Raw genomic sequence first — 25,194 nt, 5'->3', positions numbered from 1 at the left:
CTCAGCGCAATGGAATGTCTGTCTTGTGAGAATCAGCACCGATAAAAAGCAAGCTGAGCAAGAGCACGGGCCATCCTGCTTCTCATTTGCAAGGGGTAATACACTTGGTCAAACAGTCTAAGCCTGAGGAGGAGGAGGATGAAAAGGAGGAGGAGGATGAAAAGGAGGAGGAGGAGGCAGAGGCAGCAAACACTGGTCCAGTTTTGTTTGTTTTATTTTTTTTTCCCTGAAGCTTTTGGTGCCTATCTAAGGGAAAGGAAGTCAAGTGTCGGATCTGAACTGAAACAGTCCAGACCCGGAGCCTCTCTCCCAGGCAGCGAGCCGGTTGTTCACATTATCTGCCCACGGCACCCAGGGTTCAACAGGACAGGCGCCTTAGGCAGGCTCCATAATTTGTCTTTCTCTCCCCCTGTGATGCATCCCAAGGCAGGCTTGCTTTGAAAACACAGTCATTTCCCAGAGGGAACCAAAGGGAAGCAGGAGTAACAGATAACTGGAGTTTCAGAGAGAGAGAGAAGGGGACACGGCCTTCTTTAAATATTTACTGTTTCACAATGAATCCAGGATATTCTCCCCCCTCCCTTTCCCCCTCCCTTTTAGGCGGTCTTCATTCTCTCTACTTTTCTCTCCCTTCTGCCCTTCGTTTTGGATCCCCATTAGACATTTTAGGGGGCTTCTTGAGCAAGGGCTTTAGAATGTTTGTTTTGTGACTCACTTGTGATAATCTCCTTAGCCATTCCCATGCCCATGTCAAATCAATCTGCCAAAGCAAAGCAAGGAGTTGAGCTGAAGCCACAGCTCTCCACGCAGGGCCCGGGTATTTATCCTGCTTGATGCTCATGTTGGCTCATTCCTGAGGGATCTTTAGGCACCGCTTGCAGACCTGTTTACATCTCCTAGCCTTTTCCGTTTCAGAGCAGGGTGATGGGAAATATCCCTGATGCGGAAGCCCAGCTTCCTTCCTCCCTCCCCTCAAAAGAAAAAAGCCACCGCAAGGTTTCTGTATCCTTCCCTGATTACATCTATGACTCTGACAGCGTGGACCGTATCCTGAGAGACTCCCTTCTTTGTCATTTAGTACTTCCTCTCTCTTGGGGCCAGATTCGAAGCTGGGAATTCCATTAGCGGCTACGCTGCTACCGTATGTAACGTGAAGGTGCTTCGAGAGTTCTCTGTTCTCAAGGTTGATTTTTGTACCTTGATATTGTATAAACTAATGACATGACATGACTGCTCGGTGGTATGGGAAGGGTTGATTGCGCATCCGAGAGAGAAAATATACAGAGGCATCTGGAAGAGTCTAGAGCAGGTAGACAAAGAAGTAAACTGAACATGGCTGGCAGACTGTACGGGCCAGGGCTATCAGAGAGAGGGGGAAGGAACAGGGAGAGAGAATAGAGAAAGTCTAGTGAGGATAAACCTAGGTTATAAGAAGTGGGGGGAGGGCCGGAGACCAGTGGGAGAGCATTGAAATGTATGGCAAGTACTGAGGGGCCAGGGGTCCAGCAAGGACATTGATAGGCTGAGAGGTTCCAGAGGTTAGTTGGATAACACCCCCTCCTCCCCCAACCCCTCCTCCCCCATCCCCCACCCCACTTTTGCTGGAGGTAAGGGCAAAGACTCCTTTGGTAGAGGGAAACTCACAAGCTCCTGAGGAATGTTCGTTTTTATCACTGCCAGAAAACCACTACAAACCCACCTACGAATCAGGTTGAGCTCACTTCTGATATTTGGAGTGCCTTTCGGAGTTTGGGGAATCCGAGTTTCCTTTGAACCTGACCGATGTGAATAGTTCTTTTACCCTCCACGCATATTGCCCTTCCCCATGTTTCTTTTACTTTGTTAAGATTTAATTCACTTAAGCAGAGACATGAGTTGCCAGCCGGAGTTAAAATCTAGTAAAGAGTAAGAACCTGGTGGCCCAATGGAGTCAGGATGAAAGGGAGAAGCCCCGCGGTGCCAGATCTGCAATTAGGCCCACGAAAGGCAGCATCCAGCTGCTAGCATACCCAGGTCCAAGAACAGGAGCAGATAGAGCAGTCAGGAATATAAATTTCAGGCTTATGCATTAGTCCGCACACTGGGCTGCTGGTTAGACACCTTGATGAATACGCTGTGCTGGGAATTCTGTGCTATTGAGTGGTAAGCATGACAGATGTCAAACACTCTGAAATCCACGGGGAGCCCAGCCCAAGGCTTTTTAAAATGTCCCTGTTAGTCATAGTTCTCTAGAGGAACAGGCTAGATGAACTTGCCAGTTAGAATGAGGGCAAGCGGGCAAAAAGGCAAAAGCTTCCTTCTTCTACCAGAAGCTTCTACCAGAAGGAAGGGGTGGCCTCGAGTTTCAAGCGAGTTTTATGACCTCTAATTGATCCAACCAAGAAGTCTCCCTCACAGGTGTGCTGCTGGGGTCCTAGTTAATTCTAGATGAAGTGACGTTGACAACTGAGATTAGCCTTCACCACCCCCAAGGATGCCCTATTACAGTCTTCAAAAAGCAAGAAGCTCCAATGATTATCTTTCTCAAAAGGTCATGGGGAACTCATGTAACTTCACAGAGCTCTGGCCTCTTAATATTGAGCTAAATGAATGCAATTTGATTCACCTTTCCCTTTGGTTCAATAACGAGATGGCAGGAAGACATGATTTATACCGTTCTGTACTACTGACAAGTACTTGATTCCAAGTCACTTACCTTTTCTCCATCTTTAAAATTTCCAAGCTGCAGAGTGGAGCCATAAGAAGAACTAACTGAGAAACTGTACTTGTGGTGCCCCTCATCCTGTGATCTGGCTGTTGTCACTTCTTCTAGTAAGATTAGTCATATATATTACATTAAAGGTCCTACTTATCGCTTTACAACGTGGACCTTAGGAACACAGAGCTGGGTCCAGAATCCTCAGCTCTTTGTCCACGATCATCATTAAATCAGGAACAGTCCCCACTTATACATTTTAAGATATATTTTTTCAGTCTTCAGTGTATCATCCTAATGAAATTAATATTCTAAGTACACTTTTATGTATTAATTCTGTGGATATGTGGGAATGCATATGGAGGTCAGAAGATATCCCATTAGAGCTGCGTCTCTCTTCCCATCATGTGAGGGGACCCCAGGGATCGAACTCAGGTCATCAGGCTTGTCTGCAGATGCCGTTACCTGCCAGGCTGTTTCACCAGCCCCCACCTAACACATTTGATCATGCTACAGCTGCTTTGCTGTGCTATTTCCCAGAAAACTCGCAAATGAGGGGACAAAAAGCGGAGTTCCGCAAAGAGAAATGAAAGCACACACTTAGACATTCCCAGTTTCTCCTCGTGCAAAGCTCAGCTTGGAAGTTTTAGAAAGCGAAGTATGTGCCACTGCCAAAGCGGAAACCCATTTTGGCCCCGCAATCGGGGTGAACTTGGGGTCATAAGTGGTGACTGATAAGTCCATCAGGTGATCATGAGTCCTTTGATCACTTCTGGGTCATAAACAGAGCGGAGTGGGTACCTCTGGCTGCAGTGGTTATTAGCAACACCAGTCATGGGCTCGTCCACTCTCAAGGTGACTGCTTATCCCCGATGCAATCTGCAGGCCTGTTCAGCTTTCCCTGTGGCCCATGTTATAGCTAGGAGACAGCACACGGCACCGTGGCAGTTGTTTGGAGACTGAACTGAAAGGTGGTCCAAAGCCAAGGCAGGAAAAAAAAAAGTGATCAAGGCAAGAGCGAAATGCTAAGATGCCCAGAGGAGGCTCCAGGCATGAGGAGGACAGACAGAAACAAAGATGTACCAGAGCAGGCTGGCGGCATCCTGATCCACTGGGTTGGGAGCTAGGAGAGAGATGCGAAATGTTTGTCATAAGGATCCGTGCTATTTAGTAGCAGTCTGTTATACACCAACTCTGTAGCAGGAACTCTCCTCATTCTTTTTACTCCTCTAGTTCTCCCAAATCGTATTTGGCGAAGCTAATATTGGTTCCATTTCACAGAGTAGGGGGCTGAGTCTTGATCAGGAAGCAAAAGATAGGGAGCAGCGTGTCTCCCAAAGAGGAGAAATTATTCTGGCCCCACATCAAAGATAATAAAGACATTTTGCTAAATAAGAGTATCTTTCCATCCAGAAGAAATCTGCCGCCATCATTCCAATAGCTCACCTAGTTTGTTGGTAATGAATATTTACATCAACACATCATGTACAACAAAGTAAAAGACAGTTAATGCTTTCTCTCGGATAGCTGTTCTGTAAGACTCTGAACATAGCCCCTCCTCCCAGAACTATAAATGCCACCCAGAAGGGATGTCGGTGTCTCACTTGAATGATTTTCTTCCTAATGCCACTCGCTGTATGATGAGGGGGCATGCATTAACCCGGCGAAGGTTGACGCTTAGGTATTGAAATATCAAACATGAACATTCCTAATCCATTAGCTTGGTTCTTGCTTCTGGCTAGGCTCAGGCTGTGGAAAGAGCTGATGCATTGTGTGCTGTAGCCAACCTTCTCCAGGCTGTGGGTTAAGTCCAATGCCTTGGCCCACCTCATCCTTCCCTCCTCCTCTCACAGTGCCAGAGAAAGGGACCAGGGAGCTGAGCATGGAGAGCTGGCTATGCCCTGTGACTGGACCCCTGCCATTCTCTCCCTGAAGGCAGAATGTAGAAAACCTGGCATGACAGCAGCTCCAGGGGACCTGGCAGCAGCCACCCTTGACCTCACTCCCTGTGAAGAGCTTCTTACTGTTAAGCCTAATTTAGTTGTATAATCCACCTCATGTGGGAGGGCAGCTTCTTCTTAGGGTTTTTCCTCAGCCCAGCCCTCTATTCTCAGAACCTATAAATTGACAAATTCTGCACATTTACACATCTGGCTTTTCCTGACTCCCCTGGGTCAACTTTCTGTACTTTTTCTTTCTTTTTAGACACTAACGTTACGTTTTTGGCTTATTAAATGCGTGCACTAGAATCTTGTGATTTTATACCATCCCCAATCCTTTCCCGTGGAAATGTTTGCCCGTTAACCAGATCTGCCTCAGCCTCTTGAGAGCTCTGCTAGTTGGAACCTGTGAAAAGGGTTGCTATTTTTAATTTTGTGGATTCAGCGTCAAAAATCTTATTTCGTTAATGTCACCTGGAAGAGTGAGTCAGTAGAGGGTTTTGTCTCGTGTGTACACTGCTCTGGCGTTTCTTACCTAAGTAGCAGGTCGGAAAATCAATTCCTGAGCCTAGACTTTCTTGGCAGCAGACTTAAGAGTTACTTATGTTGTATGAATACATTAGACATCTATCCAACGGTGATACAGCTTGCTAGTTCTGCTTTGGGAGCTAAGTAGAAATAAAGGACCATGCATACTGATAGCTTTATGCCAGGAGATCTTTAAATAAGCACGAGCAGAGTTTCTCCTATTTCCTCTCTTGAAGTATTTCCGTCGTACGACTTTGCAAATTAAAAATCGAAATGCACCACCGTCGTCTTAATATTGCAAATGTTGAACTCACTCTCAAGTAGAATTGGCATTTCAGATGCAATCTTAAATACTGTCTCATTGTTAGTCCGAGGCTTTGTAATTTTACCAAATGACGTTTAATATGCATAAAATGTTTATACAGCCAGTGTCTTATTATTGTTGTCCACTGTGGGCTTGAATTTACGATATATTCCAAACTCTGGGTTTATAAGCACATGACAATAAACCAGCTATCACAAATGCTTTAGAAGGAACAGTGTTATACAGAGTTTGATGAGTGACGATTCATGCTCACTAGTTGTGTGATCTTGAATGAGGTACCAGCTTATCTTAGATAGGCATAATTTCATAACAAGCATATTTGTCTCACTTTATTTAAAAACAATCACATGTTGGTGAAGACTAACTTAAGGCATTTGTAGTGGTGCTTATAAAATTACCATACACACACACACACACACACACACACACATTTGGTACATAACTTCAATTCAACTACAAGAATTGCCTGGGAAGAGAATTTCAAGAAGGCATTGTCTACATTGGGTTGTTTATCGGGGATTTGTTTTAATTCATTAACATAGGCACACAGTCCACTGTGGGTGGCACCATTCCTTAGGCAAAATGTTCTGAACTGTATAACAGTAAACAAGTTGAGCACAAGTAAGCTTTGCATCCATTTATTTCTCTCTACTCTTTTGTCTGTGATTAGCTGTTTGAGGTTCTTGCCATGACTTCTCCACAATGATAGACTGTAAGCTGGAATTATAAACTGAAAGAAGCCCCTTTCTTCCCTAAATTGCTTGTCAGGGTATTTTATCACCACAGCAGAAATTAAACTAGAATATTTTTATCTTTTTAAGCGAGGACTTTAGAGAGGTTCAATTTCTATTATTTGGGAAGTTAGAATATACTTATTAGAGTCTAGTATTTTACCAGTGTTTAAGAAATTAAACCAATTAAGTGGTGTATTTGTGATAGTTTATATATTATTTTGCTATTATTTGTCTAAAATAAGCAACCATACCAGACTGGAAACAATATTTATTTATTTTGAAATTCTCATTACACGCACATAATATATTTTGATCATAATCATTCCTCAGAACCCCTCTCACTTGCCCTGAATTCCTCTTCACAACTTCATGCCTGTTTTTTGTTTACTTGCTTGCTTAATAGCTGTATAAACTGACAATATGCCTACTCCATGGTATGGTGAAGGGGAAGGTTTTTATTGTATATATAAGACAGCAAACAGCTAGAGGCCTCTGGAAGAGTCCAGAGCAAAGAGAGAAAGAAGCAGACTGAACATAGCCGGCAAGCTAGACCTGGCCAGGGCTATCTGTAAAAGAGGGGTGAGAAGCCTGGGTAGAGAACAGAGAAAACAGAATAAAAGAAGCAGGTGCAGATCATAGAAAACATGGAGGATACCAGGGCTATAAAGAGAATGGGTAGCTGGGGGATAGGACTGTGGAGAGAACACCCCCCCCCCCAGCTGGAAGGAGTTTAGAAAAAGGGGGAGGTGGAGAAAACCCAGTCCACTAGCATGGACTTTGTAATGTGCAACAAGTACTTGTGTAACTGAAAGAATTTGGAGGCCAACGGCTTTGATATGCTGAGAGGCACCACAGGTAGCCATATATCTCTTCTGCCAGAGGTAGGGGGAATGGCTCCTTTTCATGCACAGGAGTTCACTTCACAAGTTCTTGAAGAATGCTGTTTTTTTGTTTTTTGGGTTTTTTTTGTTGTTGTTGTTGTCGTTGTTTTTTTGTTTTTGTTTTTTGTTTTGTTTGTTTGTTTTAAAAACTAACCATCAGAAATCTTCCTATAGTCCAGGTTGAGCCCATTTTTGGATATTAGGAGGGCCTTTGGAGTTTGGGGAATTGGAGGTTATTTGGGCCTGAGAACGACCGGCTGAGAGTAGTACCACCCATACATTCGAGAACTATACACTGGGGCATGAACGAGGCCCATAGCACTGAAGAAAATTGCCTCACCTCTTTCTGTCATTCATCAGTTCCCAACAGCTCTTAGCCTAGGGGGTGGAGTCTCTTGAGTCCCTCCCTTTTCCGTGCTGGGTGGGATATTGACAAGCTTGATCTTGTGCAGGTCTTACATAGGCAACCACAGCCGGGTGAGCTTATGGGTATAAGGAGCCAGTTACGTTCAGGAGCTACTGCTTTAGAGCAGCCCTCCTTATTTGTTGAGTCTGCAGTCATACCTGCTCCCCTCTCCCTGGATGTTCTCTGAGCTTATGGGAGAAGGTGTGAGGCAGATGTCTGTCTCTCTGCAGAGAGCAAGTGGTCAAGCAAGCTGATCATGCTGAAAACCATATTTTGAATTGGCTAGAAGAATAGAATTCAATTCTCAGTCAATGTTGACTGAATAAAAACCATTTTTTAAAGTTTCCCTTATTGAATATTTGGATTTAAAATATGAACCTTAAGTGACAAGAAGGAGAGGGAGAAAGAGGCACTGTTGTAGAACCTCATCGACTTCACATCTGTTACTCTCAAAGCCTGGTCTCTTTTTCTGAGACTTCAAATCCTATTGCCATCTTATTCATGTGCTTATGCAAATCAACTCGGAATGCCCTCCCAACCCTGCTTCTGTGAGAGAATTCTGATTATAGCTAGCAGTAGATTTTCCAAGTTACTTATGAATGCCTTCCTCTCTTTAGATCCTTGAATAGTCGGTTATCTCCCCAAAATGTTTAACAAAATGTAGATGGCAATTGGTTTGGAATGAGACATCCATTGTTGATTTAATTTAACTTATTTCAGAAACTTATTATATCAATATATCTACCCTGTTCAACTGAAATCTTATATTGGACAAAATAAGAGTTTCAAGTGTAGTTTTCTGATCCAGTGTGTCTCATTCCCTCTTAGAAGCTATATAACTTACATATTACTTAGGTTGTCTATGAGTTTCTTGCTAGAGGTATAGGTAGAGAAATTGCTTGGAAGAATCAAATGAGAAAGGCTGAATCTGGTTTCTGACAGAGTGTGTACTTAGTGCTAACAAGTATTGCCATAGTAACACAAGGGACGCCTTTATCACTGCTTCACGCATATGTGTTCAGAAACCGTGTTAGCTCAGAGGACCAGCCTGATGAGGACATTTGAGTTTCACAGAGTGGTGGAGGGATTTGGGCATATTTAATATAAACTTCACTCCAGTGGCACAGAATGTAGGTTGGAACAGTTCCAGCATAGTCCCGGACAGGGCTGTCTTTGATTGACTTATTTTTTTCCTAAGCCAAGCGCACCTCACTTGCATTATTAGAAGAATCCTGTCATTTTTTCTTGCTCATTACCCATGATCCTCCAATGGGCAAAGGGTTCCAAGAATGATGTGTTTCTAACAATGAATGGTTGCCCTTTATCTCTCATCTGTTTTGCTTCTGCGTTTAACTTTGCCTCAAACATTTCCATTGTACACGGTGGGCATGTACTGATGATCATGAGGGAAGGAGGGCTGTGTGAGGGTCAGAGAGGCTATAGTGGTGATAGCCGTAAACCTCACATTGAAATTGTTGTAGTGGCTCTAGAAACGAGCAAATACTCAGACATGTCCCTGGAACTCTACAGCAAGATAATGAAGTAAAGCAGATTGTTCTAGACCCAGCCAATGAGATATTCTGGTAGTTCATTGCTATGCAGATAGCCCAATGAGTCTTATACATGTAAACTTGCAATATTAAGACAGTTTTCCGTCTTCCGTCTCTGTAGACTTATGATGGCTCAAGTTCCACAAACGCCCGTGTCGCCAGTGTGTGTGGAAGACAGCAGCCCCCTAACTCTATCATCGCTTCAGGAAACAGCCTCTTTGTGAGATTCCGGTCTGGATCTTCCAGCCAGAACAGGGGCTTCCGGGCTGAATTCAGGGAAGGTAAGTGTCCTGTGGATCACCTGAGCTATTTTTAGTGGTATAATGACACCAGGCTTCAGAAACCGATCACAGCTTCCAACTTAACACGCAAATGTTCAGAAAGGGAGACTTGGAATATCTTTATGTCTTAAGTGCTGTGTTTTTAGAATAATGTTTAATAGTACAGTACCAGAGATACATAAGCAGAATTAGTTAAATTAATTTGCCGAGCACCTATCCAAGGAGACACACAACTGTGAGGGAGTCAGGTACTACCCGCAGGGAGTGGTTTTCCTCACTGCTGAATCCCATAGTTTTCTATTGTTTTTGTCCTTAAGTCACCATTTCTCAATTTCCTCTCCCAAGCATTTTCACCCATTGCCATTCACCAGAATTTTCTCAGAAGATTAATCCTCATCAAATTGTTAGGGAAGGAGTGCAGAGATTAAAAGGATTGTTAACTGGTTTGAATGGGGCCTTGATTTTTATCTGGATGACGCAGATCATCTACTTCAAATAATTTTTTAATTAAAAAATTGTACAGGTATTTACTTGTATGTATGTTTGGTGTGCATGTAGAGGTCAGAGGACAACTTATGGGGACTCAGTTCCTTCTCCTCTCACCATCTGGTTCTCAGGGATTGAATGCGTTCGGCAGGCTTGATGGCAAGTGCCTTTGCCTACTGAGCTAGCTCACTGGCCTCCCCTCCAATGTTTGCCTGCTTAGTCATCATAGCCCTGTCTATATCCATATTAGGAGACTTATTGGTATCTTATTAGTGGACCCTCTTAGATAGACACAATTTCTGAGTCAGTCCTCTCAAAGGTACACTGTAGTCATTAGAGCAAGACACTGGGTGTGGTCTATCATTCTCGGTGATTTCAAAGACAAAGCAGTAGTTAACACTCTTTTTTTTTACACTTAATATTTCTTTAGTTGTTGCTTCAGAGGAAAACCTCCCTCTAGGCCTGTCTGAACTTCAGTAACAGCGTCCTCAAACTCACCCACCCTTGCTCTATCTTTCTCCCAAATAACTTGTAGGAGATTCACTCTGATCACATCACATTGAGGCTCCTCGTGGCTGTCCTTTCTCTGTGTGGCTTAGAAGATGAAAGGCAAGCCCTTACAACTGTTAACCACAGTCCCCAAACCAGTCCTGACCCTGTAACAATGCTGCTTCCAGTTCTGGTTAGGCCTCACATGCTTTAGTCAAGACTGTATAAATACGGCCCTCCTCCGCTCCCATGTCTTTGCTCAGGCCGTGCACTCCCTCCACCACTCTTCTCACCCTCCACACACTGGCTCAGTCCTGCTCCTCTGCAGACCAGGACTCAGCCACGCAGCACACCCTCCTCTCCTTGGTTCCCAGAGAGCATCGGGCTTCTCTGTTTAACTTGCAATCGTCTTTATACATGAAGTGTTTCCTCAAGAAGAAAAAATAATTTGTAAATAAATTCTTCTCCCTTATAATTTATGTGAGCAAACAGAGTAAGAGAATAAAGGCCAGAGTGCTGGCTGAATGGTTCGGATAATTCATAACCATTTAATGTGTTGTTCTATGCCATGCCCCCACGTCTTGTAACTGAAAGGCATTCTGAGTGTAAAGTGTTTTCTCACTATCTGATGGCTTATGTGCGGCTTCCTTGGCATGTGCTATGGAAGTCAGAAGGGTGTATTTGCATTTGCACACACCTAATGATTGTTGGTACTGTTGGGTGGAACCAGAAGTATTTGACCTGTGTTTCTGTGCTTCCCAGAGTGCGGAGGCCGCATCATGACCGACTCTTCCGATACTATCTTCTCTCCACTGTACCCTCACAACTATCTACACAACCAGAACTGTTCCTGGATAATTGAAGCTCAGCCTCCATGTAAGTAACAAAAGTGAAACGGAGGGGAGTCTGCAAGTTCCCTTCAACCTCTTACAACCGACGACTGGCTTCCTCTTTTGCAAGTCCAGCTCCTGAGATGCATGAAAACAGACATTTTAGGAGTCTAGTAAGAAAGCAATCTAAAACCGATTCATATTAATTTAAAAAGAACTTTTTGGATGTGGTAAGCCTAGCACTCTGCAGGCTAAGGCAGAAGGATTTTGAGTTGGAGACCAGCCTGGGCTCAACAGCAAGTTCAAGGCCAGCCTGAGTAACATATGGAGACCGTGTCTCTGAAAAGCAAAGAAACCAAGGGCCTGGGAGAGCTCAGCGGCCTGAGTACTTACCGCATTGAAGCACTTGGTTTGATCCCTAGAACTAAATGAACCAAAAGCAGTATCACATGCTTGTCATCCCAACACACACTAAAGTAGGAGAACCAGAAGTCCAAGGTCATCCTCTATGTATAGCCAGTAGGAGGCTACTCTGGGATCAGCGAGATCCTTGGTTCAACAACAAACAAGCAATCGAACCAGAAGAGGAAGGACTGAGGATGCCATCACTAGAACACGTGCTTGCCTATGATGTACAAAACCATAGGTGGGACCCAACACTGTTAAACAGTAGCTGTGTTCACCTTTGCTACCCTGGGAGGCATGTGGGATTGAAGTTATGCAGAAGTAATTAATAGATAAACAACTCTTGATGTGTGTTCCTGAGCATGGTAGATGGTGAATGAATACGTGAATGATAAGAAGAGATTGGAGAAATATCTTACACTTAGAAGATACAGGGTATCCTCTAAGTGTAAGCTATTGATCACTAAAAGGGAAGCTAATGGTAAAACCTGATCTCTCCTGCCATGTGTATATTTATGAAGTCAGTGCAGGCCTGGATGCCCTCAATAAATGCTTCCTTTCTCTTCTTTTTGGGATACTAGGATTCTATTATGTGACACAGTTTCCAGGCAGAGAAAATGAGATGGTCCTTACAGGCATGGCAGAATGGCTCCAAGCAGACTATTCCAGGCCCCTGATGATGAATCCTGTTTCATTTGAACCCTACCCTCCTTCAAGGTTTCCAGGAAGAAGTTGTGATTTAAGACACAACATGGGAAAGCCATTAAGTTCTCTTCTCTGTTCTTTAATTAATGACCTTGTGAAAATAGGACAGTCACTCAGGCTAATCAGGTCCCAGCACAAAATAATTCCGAAAGAGAGCTGGCCTTCAGGATTATCTAACACTTTCACAAACTGATAGTATTTTGTGGCCATGCATAAAATGTGGGAGCTGCTGGATGACATAATCCGTAGCCTTTGCTCATGGAGCTGGGTGGAACCCCAGCAAAGCCAAGATAAAGAAGCTCCCTGCGTTGAGCTCAGCAGTTTGAGGCCTCCTGGTTATTTTCTAATGAGCTGCAAAAACATCTAGATGAAAGATCTCACTGCCGCAAGGACAGCAACAGGAAAAGATCCCTTTCTGAAGATTAGAGACGCTGCAAAGGACAACAAAAGGAAAATGTAGTCTGGGCACTGACTGTTCCTTCCATGACTCAAAGCTTTCTTGATGGATGATTCAGAAGCTCTAGAGCGCTGCTTCTGACCCCTAAATAAACTCAAACAATGTGCTAAGAGCCATGTCCAGGGGGAGAAGGGTGCTTAGTACAAGTGCATGTAAGGAATCAGAACCTAAGAAAAGTAATCAGTTTAGGAAAATGCTTCTGACAGGAACACAGCAATGGCTAACAAACAACACGAAACAGAACAAAACAAGCCTAAAATTATATTTTTCAATAAGATGTCTCCAGAAGTACCATGCCTGGCATTTTGGACTCTACAGGCATTTTCAAAAGCATTGATTCTGTTACTCTTCAAAGGAAGTCCCTTAGCGTGAAGCTGAGCCCTTAGCTCTGTTTACTCACCCCACCCCTGTGCAAAGCTGCCAAATGCTTTCTTGCTGGAAAAGCCTCCTCGGATAGTACCAGGGGCAAAAACCTCTCTGTTCTGCTTGCCGGTGTCTTATTAAATAACCAACACTTTTCTCTCTCTCTCTCTCTCTTTTTTTCTACAGTCAATCACATTACTCTCTCCTTTACTCACTTTCAACTTCAAAACAGCACAGACTGTACACGGGACTTTGTAGAAATTTTGGATGGCAACGACTATGACGCACCTGTCCAAGGTACCAGAGACTCGGTCATTTCATCTGTAGTTTTGGCATGTTGTGTGTGTGTGTGTGTGTGTGTGTGTGTGTGTGTGTGTGTGTGTGTGTATACACATGTGTGCGCATGCGCTCTCTCTCTCTCTCTCTCTCTCTCTCTCTCTCTGGCCATTCAAGGTTACAGTAAGCAAGAAGTGCCTCATAAGCCACTTATGAATAATCAGAGGGCAGGAAAGCAGGATAATGTGGTGCTCATCATGAAATTCAACTTACTTATGTTCAACACATAGTTTGTGTATTTTACTTTGTTTCTAAAATACAAGTTGCAGATTCTAAATGACAATCCGAGGCAGTGCCAGTAGTGGAACAAAGACTATTTCGGCAGTAGACCAAATTCTTCCACCGGACGTGTTTCTTCTGTCTCCAGTGGAAGGAAAACATTTTAAATTTAATTAATTGACTTAATTGAAAGTCCACCAGTCAGCATGCTAGACGTCCTGTTATGTGATGTCGCTCTTCAAAAGGTTCAGACAAAATTACCTCGTGTGCTTTACGTTTTCTCCACGGGACTTTACCATGAAAAAGTCTCCCTGGCAGAGGGCAAGAGGTATCAGAGGAAGTTTCAGTGTTTATTCCTGTGCCCAGAATGTAGCCTTGGAGAATGGTGGGCAGAGAGCAAGGCCTAGGCACACCCCCATTGTAATGTTTGTGATACTAATCCATCCACATTGGACCAGGATGCATTACCCCGTGTGCAGCGCTGTTCTAAGCACTTTATGAGTAGTAACCCGGTCTTTGCATCCTTATGACTGACATGGATTTAATTATTTCTAATATGTCCTCCTCTCCACAAGAGGCAATTGAGTCGCAGAGCACCCAAGGGACTCGTTTCAGGTCACATAGCTAGTAAACGACAAGCCAGGCATTGAACCCATGGAACCTGGTCTGTCATCTTGGAGCCTGGTCACATCAACTGTCCTCCATCCTCCTAGTGTTTCCTACTGGTTTTTAAATCATCCTGGCTATGCTCTTACTTGAGGCTTACCTTCAGTGCTCAGGGATTGTCTCAAACACAGCGCTGATGTCATTGGTTCTCATTGTGATTTCCTGTATGTGCCTAGAAAAGTCGTGTTGGTCCCTGCCATGCCGTCACTCACCTCCATGTGTTTCTCTTCACCCTTTAGGCCGTTACTGTGGTTTCTCCCTGCCCCACCCCATCATATCATTTGGCAATGCCCTAACCGTGAGGTTTGTCACTGATTCCACACGCAGTTTTGAGGGTTTCCGTGCCATCTATTCTGCATCGACATCATGTAAGTAAGATGTATTAGCGTAAACAGATGACCTCAGGCTTGTTATTTGGGACTCTTCATTTAAAGTAGGGAGGTGGTTCCTGAACTTTCCCGCCCGTACCTTCTTTATAATTCAACATCTAAATTCTGACAACCATGAGGTCTAGAAGTGAGGAGACTCAGCCGGAAGGCCATCTCTTAGCTAAACCTTATTGTCTGGGGGACCTGTCCTCTACTGTCACAGTACTGTGTTGGCAAAGGTGCTCCACAACTACCAGTTTGGTGGACGCTTTTATGGACGTGCAGCCTCATGGTTGTTCTTCTGTCGTCTGTGCTTGATGGTGGGGTCAGGTAGGTCTGGCTGCACGGGTCCAGTGTGCAGTAAGATATATAATCAGGAAAGGAAAGAAATGCCATCCAGCATGGCGGTTGTTGGCTAGGAGAGGCAATTACAGCTGAAGTGTAGAAAGGGGAAGAATGGTGTGTTCCACCATACTCCATAGAGGGAAAAGCTGGAAAGTTTCTTTTCCCATGGCAGCCAAGGTTGAGGACCATCCTGGCCAAGATTAAAGACAAATCTTTTATCACCTAAAGTTCTAGTTCACATGGAGAAAGGCTTTTAGACAAGGATCCCCTGTGGCCCACCATACCGTGGAGTTCTTGGTTTTCTGATTTCAGGATCTCCCCTCTGTTACTGCGTGTGACCCACTTGCTTCTTAATGTGGGAGGGAAGTGCTTTGCCCTCCATTGCAGATACTGGCTCTAATGCCCCTTCTGCTCGTATCTTGTGGTGTCTTTCATTTGGTCTCTGCCCTGAAACTTTCCCCTTTCAGCTTGTGGTGGAAGCTTCTACACACTTGATGGCATCTTCAATAGCCCCGACTACCCAGCAGACTACCATCCAAATGCAGAATGTGTCTGGAACATTGCCAGCTCCCCTGGCAACCGCCTGCAACTGTCCTTCCTGTAAGTCCTTCTCAGGGGTGTGGGTACGTCTTCAGAGAGGAAGCACTATTCCTGACAGAATGCTTGGCCAGCAGCCTGTGTCCATCACATCAGCAGTTCTCTACCATCAGCAGAGAGAACACATGGGATCCATAAGAAGGCTTCCCCAACTTCTGTTCTGCTCCATGGCTTCAGTTGTATAAAGCATCAAGAATCTCTCAACAGTATTCTTTCTTTCAACTGAAAGAGGGAGAGAGAGGGAAAGGGAAGGGGAGAGGGAGGGGGAGGGAGAGGGAGAAGGAAGAGGGAGAATACCCTTGGCCTTCTTTACCCACACTCTATATCCCTATTCCAACCCACCCTTCCTATCCTATCAGAGAAGTGATCTTGGATAGGTTTTTGTTTCAGTTATTTAAATTAGCAGTTGATTCATAAAAGCACTTTCAAGTTTCTCATTGAATCTTTTGGAACATGGACAATGGGCTGGAGTGAATGGGAGATCTTGTATGTTCCAAGTAGACCTAGGTTAGACTAAACAGCAGTAGGCTTTCCCAGAAGTAGATGTAATGAGGAGATGCTTAATCCCAGCACTCAGAGGCAGAAGCAGGCAGCTCTCTTTGAATCTGAGGTTGGCCTGGTCTATACAGCATAGAGAGAGACCCTGTCTCAAAAATAAGTAAAAATAGACAGACAGATAGACGGGCAGACAGACAGATGGATAGATTTCGAGCAAAATATTTACTAAAGACATGTTAGCATTTAAGTTACCATTCTGAGTTCAAGGTCATGGGGGTCAAGTTGAAGTCATTAATTCTCTGTGGCTGTTGTGTTTCACATGTCCTCAGTGTGTAGCCCACAGTGACCTAAAACTTGTGATCCTCACCTTGCCATGCAGAGGTACTGGGCATGCGCCACAATGGTCCTCCTACCTTTCCTTGCCATGCAGGGGCAACAGGCTTGTAAGGCAATGCCTGGCTCTCAAGTGCCTCCACATTGAGAGGAGAGCATTCTTTGTGGGCTCTTCCTCAGAGACATAGCCATGTGCACAACAAAAACTGATTAAAATGAGACAGACTCAGACATTTCAAGTTGCTTTCTTGAGTCCACCAGTCAGCCCATGCTTCCTCAGGGCGCAAGTGACATAATCAAAGACATTCTTCCTGTGCCCGAATGTTCAGGGAATGTTCGGGGTTTGTTTTTACTGAAGTCATGACATTTGTTATGTAATAAGAAATTGTACAACCGTATATCTAATCATCTCTCCATGATGTGTGTTTCTATTTAACACATATTATCAGTACCCTGAGCACACAGAGGATGCATGCTTCTTCTGTGCGAGAGCCTTACAGACGGTAATGAGAAAAGTGCTCTCCTGTCTTAGTGATGAAGTTCAAGGTTCCCCACGTAACTTGTTATACTTCCCAACTTGCCAAGTACTTGAAACCTCTTTTCTTGGTCTTTTCCCTCCTACCTTTACCATATTTATGCTGTGCACTCTCTGATGTTCAATGGTTCCAGGAATTAGGGTCTGTCTTGGGAATACTTAATACACCTATGCTCTCTGTTCTTTTAGTGGTGAGTTTGGGCTACACTACTTTGTGCTTCTGGCTGGTCGCACACTTACAGCCACCCTCCCAGGAACTCTTTGTATTCTCGAATGAAAGACAGACAGACAAACAGACACGCATACACACATGCATGCACGCACTTGTGGGTGCAAACACACACACACACACACACACACACACTCACTCACTCACACACGCACTAGTTAATTTTAAAGAGCCTTGGATGCCTTAAAGGCTTGGCAATCATAAACCTGCTGCTACCCTAGGCCCAGTCGGGAAGTGACCAGTGGTCACTCACGAATTCTCACATGGCTGATTGGCTCTCTCCCCTACAGTTCATGCATCCAGGTCAATGTTCCTTTTCTCTCTTCCATGTCCTTGCCCTCAAAACTCTAAGGGTCCAGCCCCATCTTTTTTGCCCAGCCTTTGACCGCTGGTATCTTTATTGATTGATCAAAACCTAATTGGGGACAAGGACCTTTGGACACAGATTCCAGACTGAAATAAAGGGTTCAAACCAGTTTCCAACAGTTCTTGACAAATTTACTGATAAATAAACTTTAAGAATCCTTTGCATTGAAACCTCGAAAGACTCCTTTCATCCTTAGAGGGACAACAATAAGCTTGAAGGGCCCCTGTTAGTAATAAAGATAATACATTTTAAAATACACAGCCCAAGGCCATGATAAAGGAGTGTTCAGCGAAGGCTGTTTCTTTCATTCTTTGTTCTGACTGAAGAATTGCTGTGGTGGTTCAGGAGGCACACTTCATGCTGCACACTAGGCTAGAGCATGCATAGGTGCTTCTCTTGGGTTTCAACTTGACACACGAAACAACAGTGGAAAGTTAGCCTGTAGGTCTTTCTATAGGGCATTGTCTTGATTCCTAACCCCTGTGGGCAGCTCAGCCCAGTGCGATGCTGACCTGTAGAAGAATGGCTGGTGAATGTCAGCCTGGGCATAAGGCTGTAAGCATTGTTCCTTCCTGTTCTCTGCTTCAGTTCCTTCCTCCAGATTCCTGCCTAGAGCCAGCCCCTACCAGACCTGTCAACATGAGGGACTATAACCTTTAAATCAAATAAAATCTTTCCTTGTGAAGTTAGTCTTGGTAATGGGGTCTAGCACAGCAATGGAAAGCGAACAAGGACAGAAAGGGTTCATTTCACCAGCTGACAGACAGTAAGTCCTAATTTCTAAATAGAAAACTCTTGGTGACTCAGTTGTTCCCTTGCTCACCTATACGCTGTGTCTTTGGCCTTTGTGTTCCTTGCTTGAGTCCTTTTTGTTAAAGTGGCTTTTGGAGAATGCAAGTTACTTTTGCTGTGTGTGTTAATGTTAATGAAAAGGCTTCTTGGCAGGGCCCTTGAGCTATTTCTGCCCTGATCTAAATGACATCCAGATGTGTACAAGAACTCTTCCCTGGGGTGTGTGAGAGGCACATGAACCACATCAAGTTCTCAAACATAAGTTTTAGATTATGGATGCTGTGGTGAAACTGAGCAGGGAGGGAAAAATGGATAAATGATAGTTGAATTTGCAATGAAAAGGAGAGAGGAGAAATAAAATGTGTACAAAACGAATATTCAAAGGAATGGACAGAAACTGTACTTCATGCCAGCAGAGAGAGGGCTTTGAGGAAATGGCTGCTTCTGGTAGCAGATCAGAAATGAGATAATAAGAAACAGAAAGGGCATTATTTTTGTATTTTTACTGTCAGATCTTTGCCAATGGGTAGATTTGCTTATAAAACGTACTAGTCTAAAACAAAGACTTCTAAGAATAAAGCTTTCATAAGAACTTTTGTTTGACTTTTATAAGGTTCACCACTGTAATTCCTGAGGGGAAGCCATTTTGGCTGTTTACTCTTGAAAGACAGTCCAATAGTTAGGAGAGACCTGTCCTATATAATCTCTCAGACCACTGGTCAGAACCATTCAGAATCACTGAAGGAACCTTCAGATCACCTGAGTTTGCTAAATTTCATACCCTGATTTAGGTTCCATTTAGAGCTAGATTCTCCCTTCAACCCCCTGAATATACAATAACCTATTTTTTATTGAAAATATTTTATATGTAATATATTCTGATTGTGGTTTCCCTGCCTCCAGTTCCTCCCAGGTCATCCCCCTTCCTCACCCAACCAAATTTACACTTTTCCCTCTCATTAGAATATAATCACCTAAAATATTAATGACTATTATAAAATAAAATGATACAAAAAACAAACAAGAATAGCACAAAACAGAAAAACAAAGAAAGGAGAAGAAGCATACAAACATGGAGTCTGAGACACGGTCACACGCAGAGAAAGCCCATAAAAACAAAATTAGAAGCTATAATACACAAGGGAAACAATCTGTAAGGGAAAGGGGAAAATGCCCAGGAAAGCATATGGGGTCCAGATTCTTTAATTCAAATGAGCTCTCATGCGGTGCTGGGTTACTAGGTCATACTGCACACGTCAGCAGAACAGCTTCAGAGTGAGTCCCTGGAATCACCTTCTGCGATGAGAGAAGGTTCACGGCTCTCTCTTCTCAAAAGCAGGATAAAATAGCTTCAGCATGTTTCCCATTGGGGGTTTATTTCACTGAGCGTAATAAAATTCAGCCTGAATGACACTGTTTATCTTATAGGTAGTACTATTTTGCATTTGCTTATTTCAAAGTTCCAAAGATGGTATCTTTTGTAGTGAGAGTTTATATTTCTTATATTTGAGCTCATACATGAAAAATATAAATTGATTTCAGGATATAAAGAAAGAAATTATGTTTCTTTTCCTGACTCCAGAAGGATATCCAATTATTGTAGCAACGGTTTTAGGATTGAACCCCTTTGGTGCATGGGGACCAGAAGAGGGGATGGAACCTTCTGGAACTGAGGTCAGGATAATCTTACATTTGTTTCATGTTTGCTTTCTAACGGTTTGTTTGTTTGTTTGTTTCCAAATTAGATCCTTCAATTTGGAGAATTCTCTAAACTGTAACAAGGATTTTGTGGAAATCCGAGAAGGAAATGCCACGGGCCACTTGATTGGACGATACTGTGGAAACTCCCTCCCTGGGAATTATTCGTCAGCTGAGGGACATAGTCTATGGGTCCGATTTGTCTCTGATGGCTCAGGCACTGGCATGGGCTTCCAGGCCAGGTTCAAAAATAGTAAGATGGTTTGCTTCCGTAATGGCTTCTAGAATGCATCCTACAAACTAGGAATACTGATAAAAGTTTTACTAATGTATTAACTAAGAAGAATCCTACACCCTACCTTCTTTTCCAAGTTGTTATCAGTGATTTACGGATGACTCACTGATGGACAAAGGAAGTGTGCTCGATGCTTTGAGTGTTCTTTTAGGCTCCAGTTTCCACCTGCTATTAATGTTTATGATATTTATTGTGGAAATAATGGCCTTTTAATATACTTCAGGCAGCTCTATCCTCTATCAAACATGTGTATTTGGTCTTTTAAATACACTCCCCGAACTTAGACCTTTAGAATGCTTTTAGGTTTGGCTTAATCATTCAGATAAAACCTGGGCTATTCTTCCAAATGCAGATAAAATATTAATTACTTTTTATTCTTTAATAAATTTTCCATGACCTGTGTTGATTCTCATGTAGAATTAAATTTAACAAAATTTATAATTAAGGTACGAGATGGCACCCTACTCCCCAAGTCCCCTGGAAACTTTTTCATACAGGAAGTTGCCCCATTTTTATACCTGCAGCCTTCTAAGGAGACGGAATTCCATCCAAGTGTCATCCTTGAGCTAATAGTTCAGAAAACCAAAGGCAAAGCAGTATTTCTTTCAGTGGTCAGAAAAGAAATGACAGTCAATCAAAACTTGACCTTTGTAACAGTCTTGCCCTTTGCTTTAGTTCACAGTTTAGTTTTTTTTTCTGGTTTTCATCTAATTAAAGAAAAATTCTAAATAGGTTTGATTTACAATTCTGTTTTCTATCCTAGTATTTGGCAATAATAATATTGTGGGAACTCATGGGAAAATCGCATCTCCCTTCTGGCCTGGAAAATACCCCTACAACTCCAATTACAAATGGGTGGTAAATGTGGACGCATATCATATTATCCACGGTAGAATCTTAGAGATGGACATAGAACCCACAACGAACTGCTTTTATGACAGTTTAAAGGTAACTTTCTTTTGTGAGGGGGATATGTATATACTCTGATGGATACTCTTGGCAAAAATAAGTTGAAATTCATTCCTATTCAAGTAAATAACAGACATAGGTGATGGTCCCACTACCCCATAACTGTTGTCTCACCATCATCTGTACAAAAGTAATCCTTGTATTGGATTTGTTACTTTCTATCCTGTATCAGATTAGTTTTAGGCATTACAATAAGGGCTATTGACTCTGTCTGAGCACATCTGTTTGCCTTAATTTTATATTTATTCTGTCTTCTATCCTGTTATCCTGTTTCTCCTTTCATTTGCTTGTCTTGCTTCAAATTTTTTTTTTGAAACAACATGTAGTAAAAGTGATTTAAGGTTATCCCCAACTAGTCTTCAAATAAATGGGACTCAGACTACGGTTATTTCATTTGGCTTTGACACCTATCGGGGGCCAACCCCTATCTACTATTCTAACTGCTGACCTGGCTACCTTCCCCATGGTGTACTTGCTGCTTCCCCTAGCCATGCTCATGGTCCATCTCCCCTCGTGGTGGCTTCCTCATCTCCTTCTCTTCTTCCTCCTGCCTGTTTTCTCTCTCCTCATTCCATTAAGTAACTCAAAACCCGCCCACTTCTAATCCCTTCAGTGATTGGCTGTAGCCAATTTTATGTAACCAATAGTATTAAATTAAGGAGCAAGGTTTGCACAACCAAAGCTTAAATGTGAGAACTCATTCATAAGCCTAGACCTTGATGTACAAAATTTAGCGTTACAACGTATACAACCAGAGACCAAACCTCAGCAGCAACCTGGGCGCTTTATTAAGAGATAGAAGCCCCAGCGTTAGGGTAGAGAGAGGAAGGAAGCATAGAGCACACTCAGGGTAAGCAGACTAAATAAGAGAGAAAGTCATCCATTTGTTCTAATGTTTCAGCCTTAAAAACCTGAAAGAGTGATATAAAAATAAAGAAAACACGAATAGAAGGAATCATGGTGGCCTTTGCCTCCATACGTCTGCTACTCTGTGAATTCCAGAAAACACTATCGTATCCCCTAAGGCCATAATCCAATTACTCTCCTTGGCAGCTACCCGATGACTGACCACATGATGGCCAATAGGTGTGGAAATACTTATAACATAATTTGAAAGAAATAAGCTTAATAGAGGATTTTATGGTTATTACAATGAAATTATTTGAAAACTATGGTAAAATCTATCTCTAAATAGGTATGATAGTACTGTAAGGCAGGTAGAAGAATTTACTAAGTATTTTGAGTGTATGGAGCTCTGCCAGCTGTGGTCCTCTCCCTGTTATTTTACTTTTTTCTCTCTTTAAGCACAGAATTCTTTACAATCATTTCCACCTCCCCACCCACAGATTTGATTATAAGCCGTCAAGTAGGCTAGAGCTCCCAAGCATGTTTATTAGGACAATTCTGCAACAAAGCTATATAGAATACCTTATAATATTACAATAGCATATTTAAATGTGACTTTTTGTTTTAAACAAAAAATTCTCTTCCTGATATTCTTTCTCCTTTTGTGAAATCATAAAATACAAACCATTCTTTAAATTTCTCTTTTAATGAAGAAAGTATATGTAGTTGCCTAATTATAATGCTTTTTCTTTACATGCAGATTTATGATGGATTTGACACTCATTCCCGTCTCATTGGCACTTACTGTGGTACCCAGACAGAATCCTTTAGCTCCAGTAGAAACTCTCTGACATTCCAGTTTTCTTCCGACTCTTCTGTGTCAGGAAGGGGATTCCTTCTGGAGTGGTTTGCAGTAGATGTTTCTGATAGCACCCCTCCCACCATCGCTCCAGGTGTGTTTGGCAATATATATATAGGTCTTTCTAGGAGTAATGTGTGGCGTGGTGTGATGTGGTATGTGTGTTTGTGCCTTCACAGGCCATAAGAGAGGTTGAATTTCCTGGAGATAGAGGAGGTCATGAGCTGCCCGATGTGGGTCATGGGAATACAATTTGTGTCTTTTGGAAGAGCAGGAAATGCTTTTAACTGTGTATTATTCTCAAGCCCAGAATGCTGTCCCTTTGAAGCACTTCTGGGACAAGTGCTTAAGGATATTGTTCTTCATTCCCCAGGAGCTTGTGGAGGGTTTATGGTGACGGGAGACACTCCTGTCCATATTTTCTCCCCGGGTTGGCCTAGAGAGTATGCTAATGGTGCTGACTGTATCTGGATCATCTATGCTCCTGACTCTACTGTGGAACTCAACATTCTCTCCTTGGACATCGAACCGCAGCAGTCATGCAATTATGACAAGCTGATCGTAAAAGACGGTGAGAAACATTGTCGAAATCACTCATTAAACCCCAAGATTACTGTTAGGTTTTTATACTAACTCCATACATTTTGAATAGAATTCTGTAGATACGGTAACCAGTAAAGCCATCAGATAGAAGAAATAGATGCAATGTTTAGAGAATGTAGGAGGAGTATTATATTACCTATCACAAAATGTCATGGAGATCACATTCTGCAGAGGGGAAAAAAAAAAGAAGGCCCTTAATGAAATAAATCTGGATTTCCAGACTGTGCTAGATTTTTATTGATACAATGAAAATAGACATTGATATTCGTACCCATGGCTTTAAGATCCAAGTAGAAGATCAAAAAGTATTCAAGGTGGGTAATGCATCCACTTCCCAACGTCTTGAGAATCGGGGTAGCATAGACAGAACTGAGAATGTTACAGTGTTTCTATGCAATGAGGAAGGGGCATAAATAATGAAATTATACAATATGCATACAGTTGCCGTCCCACTCTGCATGCTCTAAGTACAAAATGGCAGTAGGAAGGTCATTTCCTGCACATCAGTGTTTCTCAGTGGATCCCAGAACATCAGTGTCAATATCACCCGGTGATACTGTAAATGGTGATTGTTTTTAAAAACAAAAAACGATGCTTGACTGTAATATTCAAGAAATTGCTTTCTTAGAATTCTATCTCTACCAAGGCCTCCCAGTGAGAAACATCACTTGGTAGGCGCATGTCCCCATCTGTAGAGATGAGGCACTAAGAAGCCCTCAGTCAATCGTGCCAACAGATGGAATCATAGACCTGTTATCCTGCAAACAGCTAGCTGTCAGCTCATGTCCAGGATAGCTCCCCTTTTCAAGCCATGCTTGGAGACACTGAATTTTATTTTTATAGTGGAATTCAATGGCTGCACCCTGTTACACACAATTCCGGGGATCCACAATGCAGTTGAAATCATTTAGAAATCTGCAAGAGGGAAATGACATCAACGGAGTGGCTAGCTTTCTCTTCAAAAGTCACCGTCTGCCGAGTTGTCTTTTGTCCCTTTAGTAAATTGACTTGGAAGCCTGGACTCTAAGGTGTACTCTCTTTCTTCTGAGTGACTTGTACAAGCCTGTATTATCATCTGAGAAAGAGATAAATGCTGCTCTCGGGGGCTTTCCTCCCCCAGAGTCTTTTTATGAGTATCTGGCAAAGCGGTAAATGTAAAATTCTAACAAAAGTCTGAGAACCTTAAAGACAGAGAATTCAGAATCCTTTCAGCTTTTCTTTATTTAAGTATATACTGCTGACACATTTTATCTATTTTCTTGCTCAAGGGCAAGTTGAAAGAGCTCAGAAATTGTGCTTTGTGCCCAAACAACAAAAGCATTTTACATCCCTAGGGTAACAAGTGGATATGGGTCCTTTTCATTCTCAGCCATGAATAGATGGCTTATAGCTTCCTTCCTTCTCCATATCTTTGATTGTTCAAAAAAGCCTGAGTTGAGTGCCTCTGTCAGTTGCTGGGTTTTTTGGCTAATGTGCCCACTCACATTGTGTTAAAATTCTTTGAAATTAAATTTTACTTACTCATTATTTTATTTATTTGGATTTTTGGCTTACTAGTTATTTT

At 42.7% G+C, this 25,194-nt stretch overlaps 1 protein-coding gene across 1 annotated transcript in view; it reads left to right on the top strand.

The window, feature by feature from the left end:
* Positions 1-25,194, top strand: part of Cubn (cubilin) — a 208,076-nt gene that overhangs the window by 113,061 nt on the left and 69,821 nt on the right. Inside the window, exons 32-40 of the mRNA NM_053332.4 lie at positions 9,181-9,340; positions 11,078-11,191; positions 13,262-13,372; positions 14,536-14,664; positions 15,477-15,609; positions 20,106-20,311; positions 21,117-21,301; positions 22,929-23,121; positions 23,401-23,598. Of these exons, the coding sequence (NP_445784.3) occupies positions 9,181-9,340; positions 11,078-11,191; positions 13,262-13,372; positions 14,536-14,664; positions 15,477-15,609; positions 20,106-20,311; positions 21,117-21,301; positions 22,929-23,121; positions 23,401-23,598 (1,429 nt within the window). The remainder of the gene's footprint in view (positions 1-9,180; positions 9,341-11,077; positions 11,192-13,261; positions 13,373-14,535; positions 14,665-15,476; positions 15,610-20,105; positions 20,312-21,116; positions 21,302-22,928; positions 23,122-23,400; positions 23,599-25,194) is intronic.

Source organism: Rattus norvegicus, chromosome 17 (genome assembly GCF_036323735.1).
Source record: "Rattus norvegicus strain BN/NHsdMcwi chromosome 17, GRCr8, whole genome shotgun sequence".
Classification (NCBI taxonomy): domain Eukaryota; kingdom Metazoa; phylum Chordata; class Mammalia; order Rodentia; family Muridae; genus Rattus; species Rattus norvegicus.
Note: the sequence above shows the minus strand (reverse complement) of the source record. Positions and strands in the feature narration are given on the sequence as shown.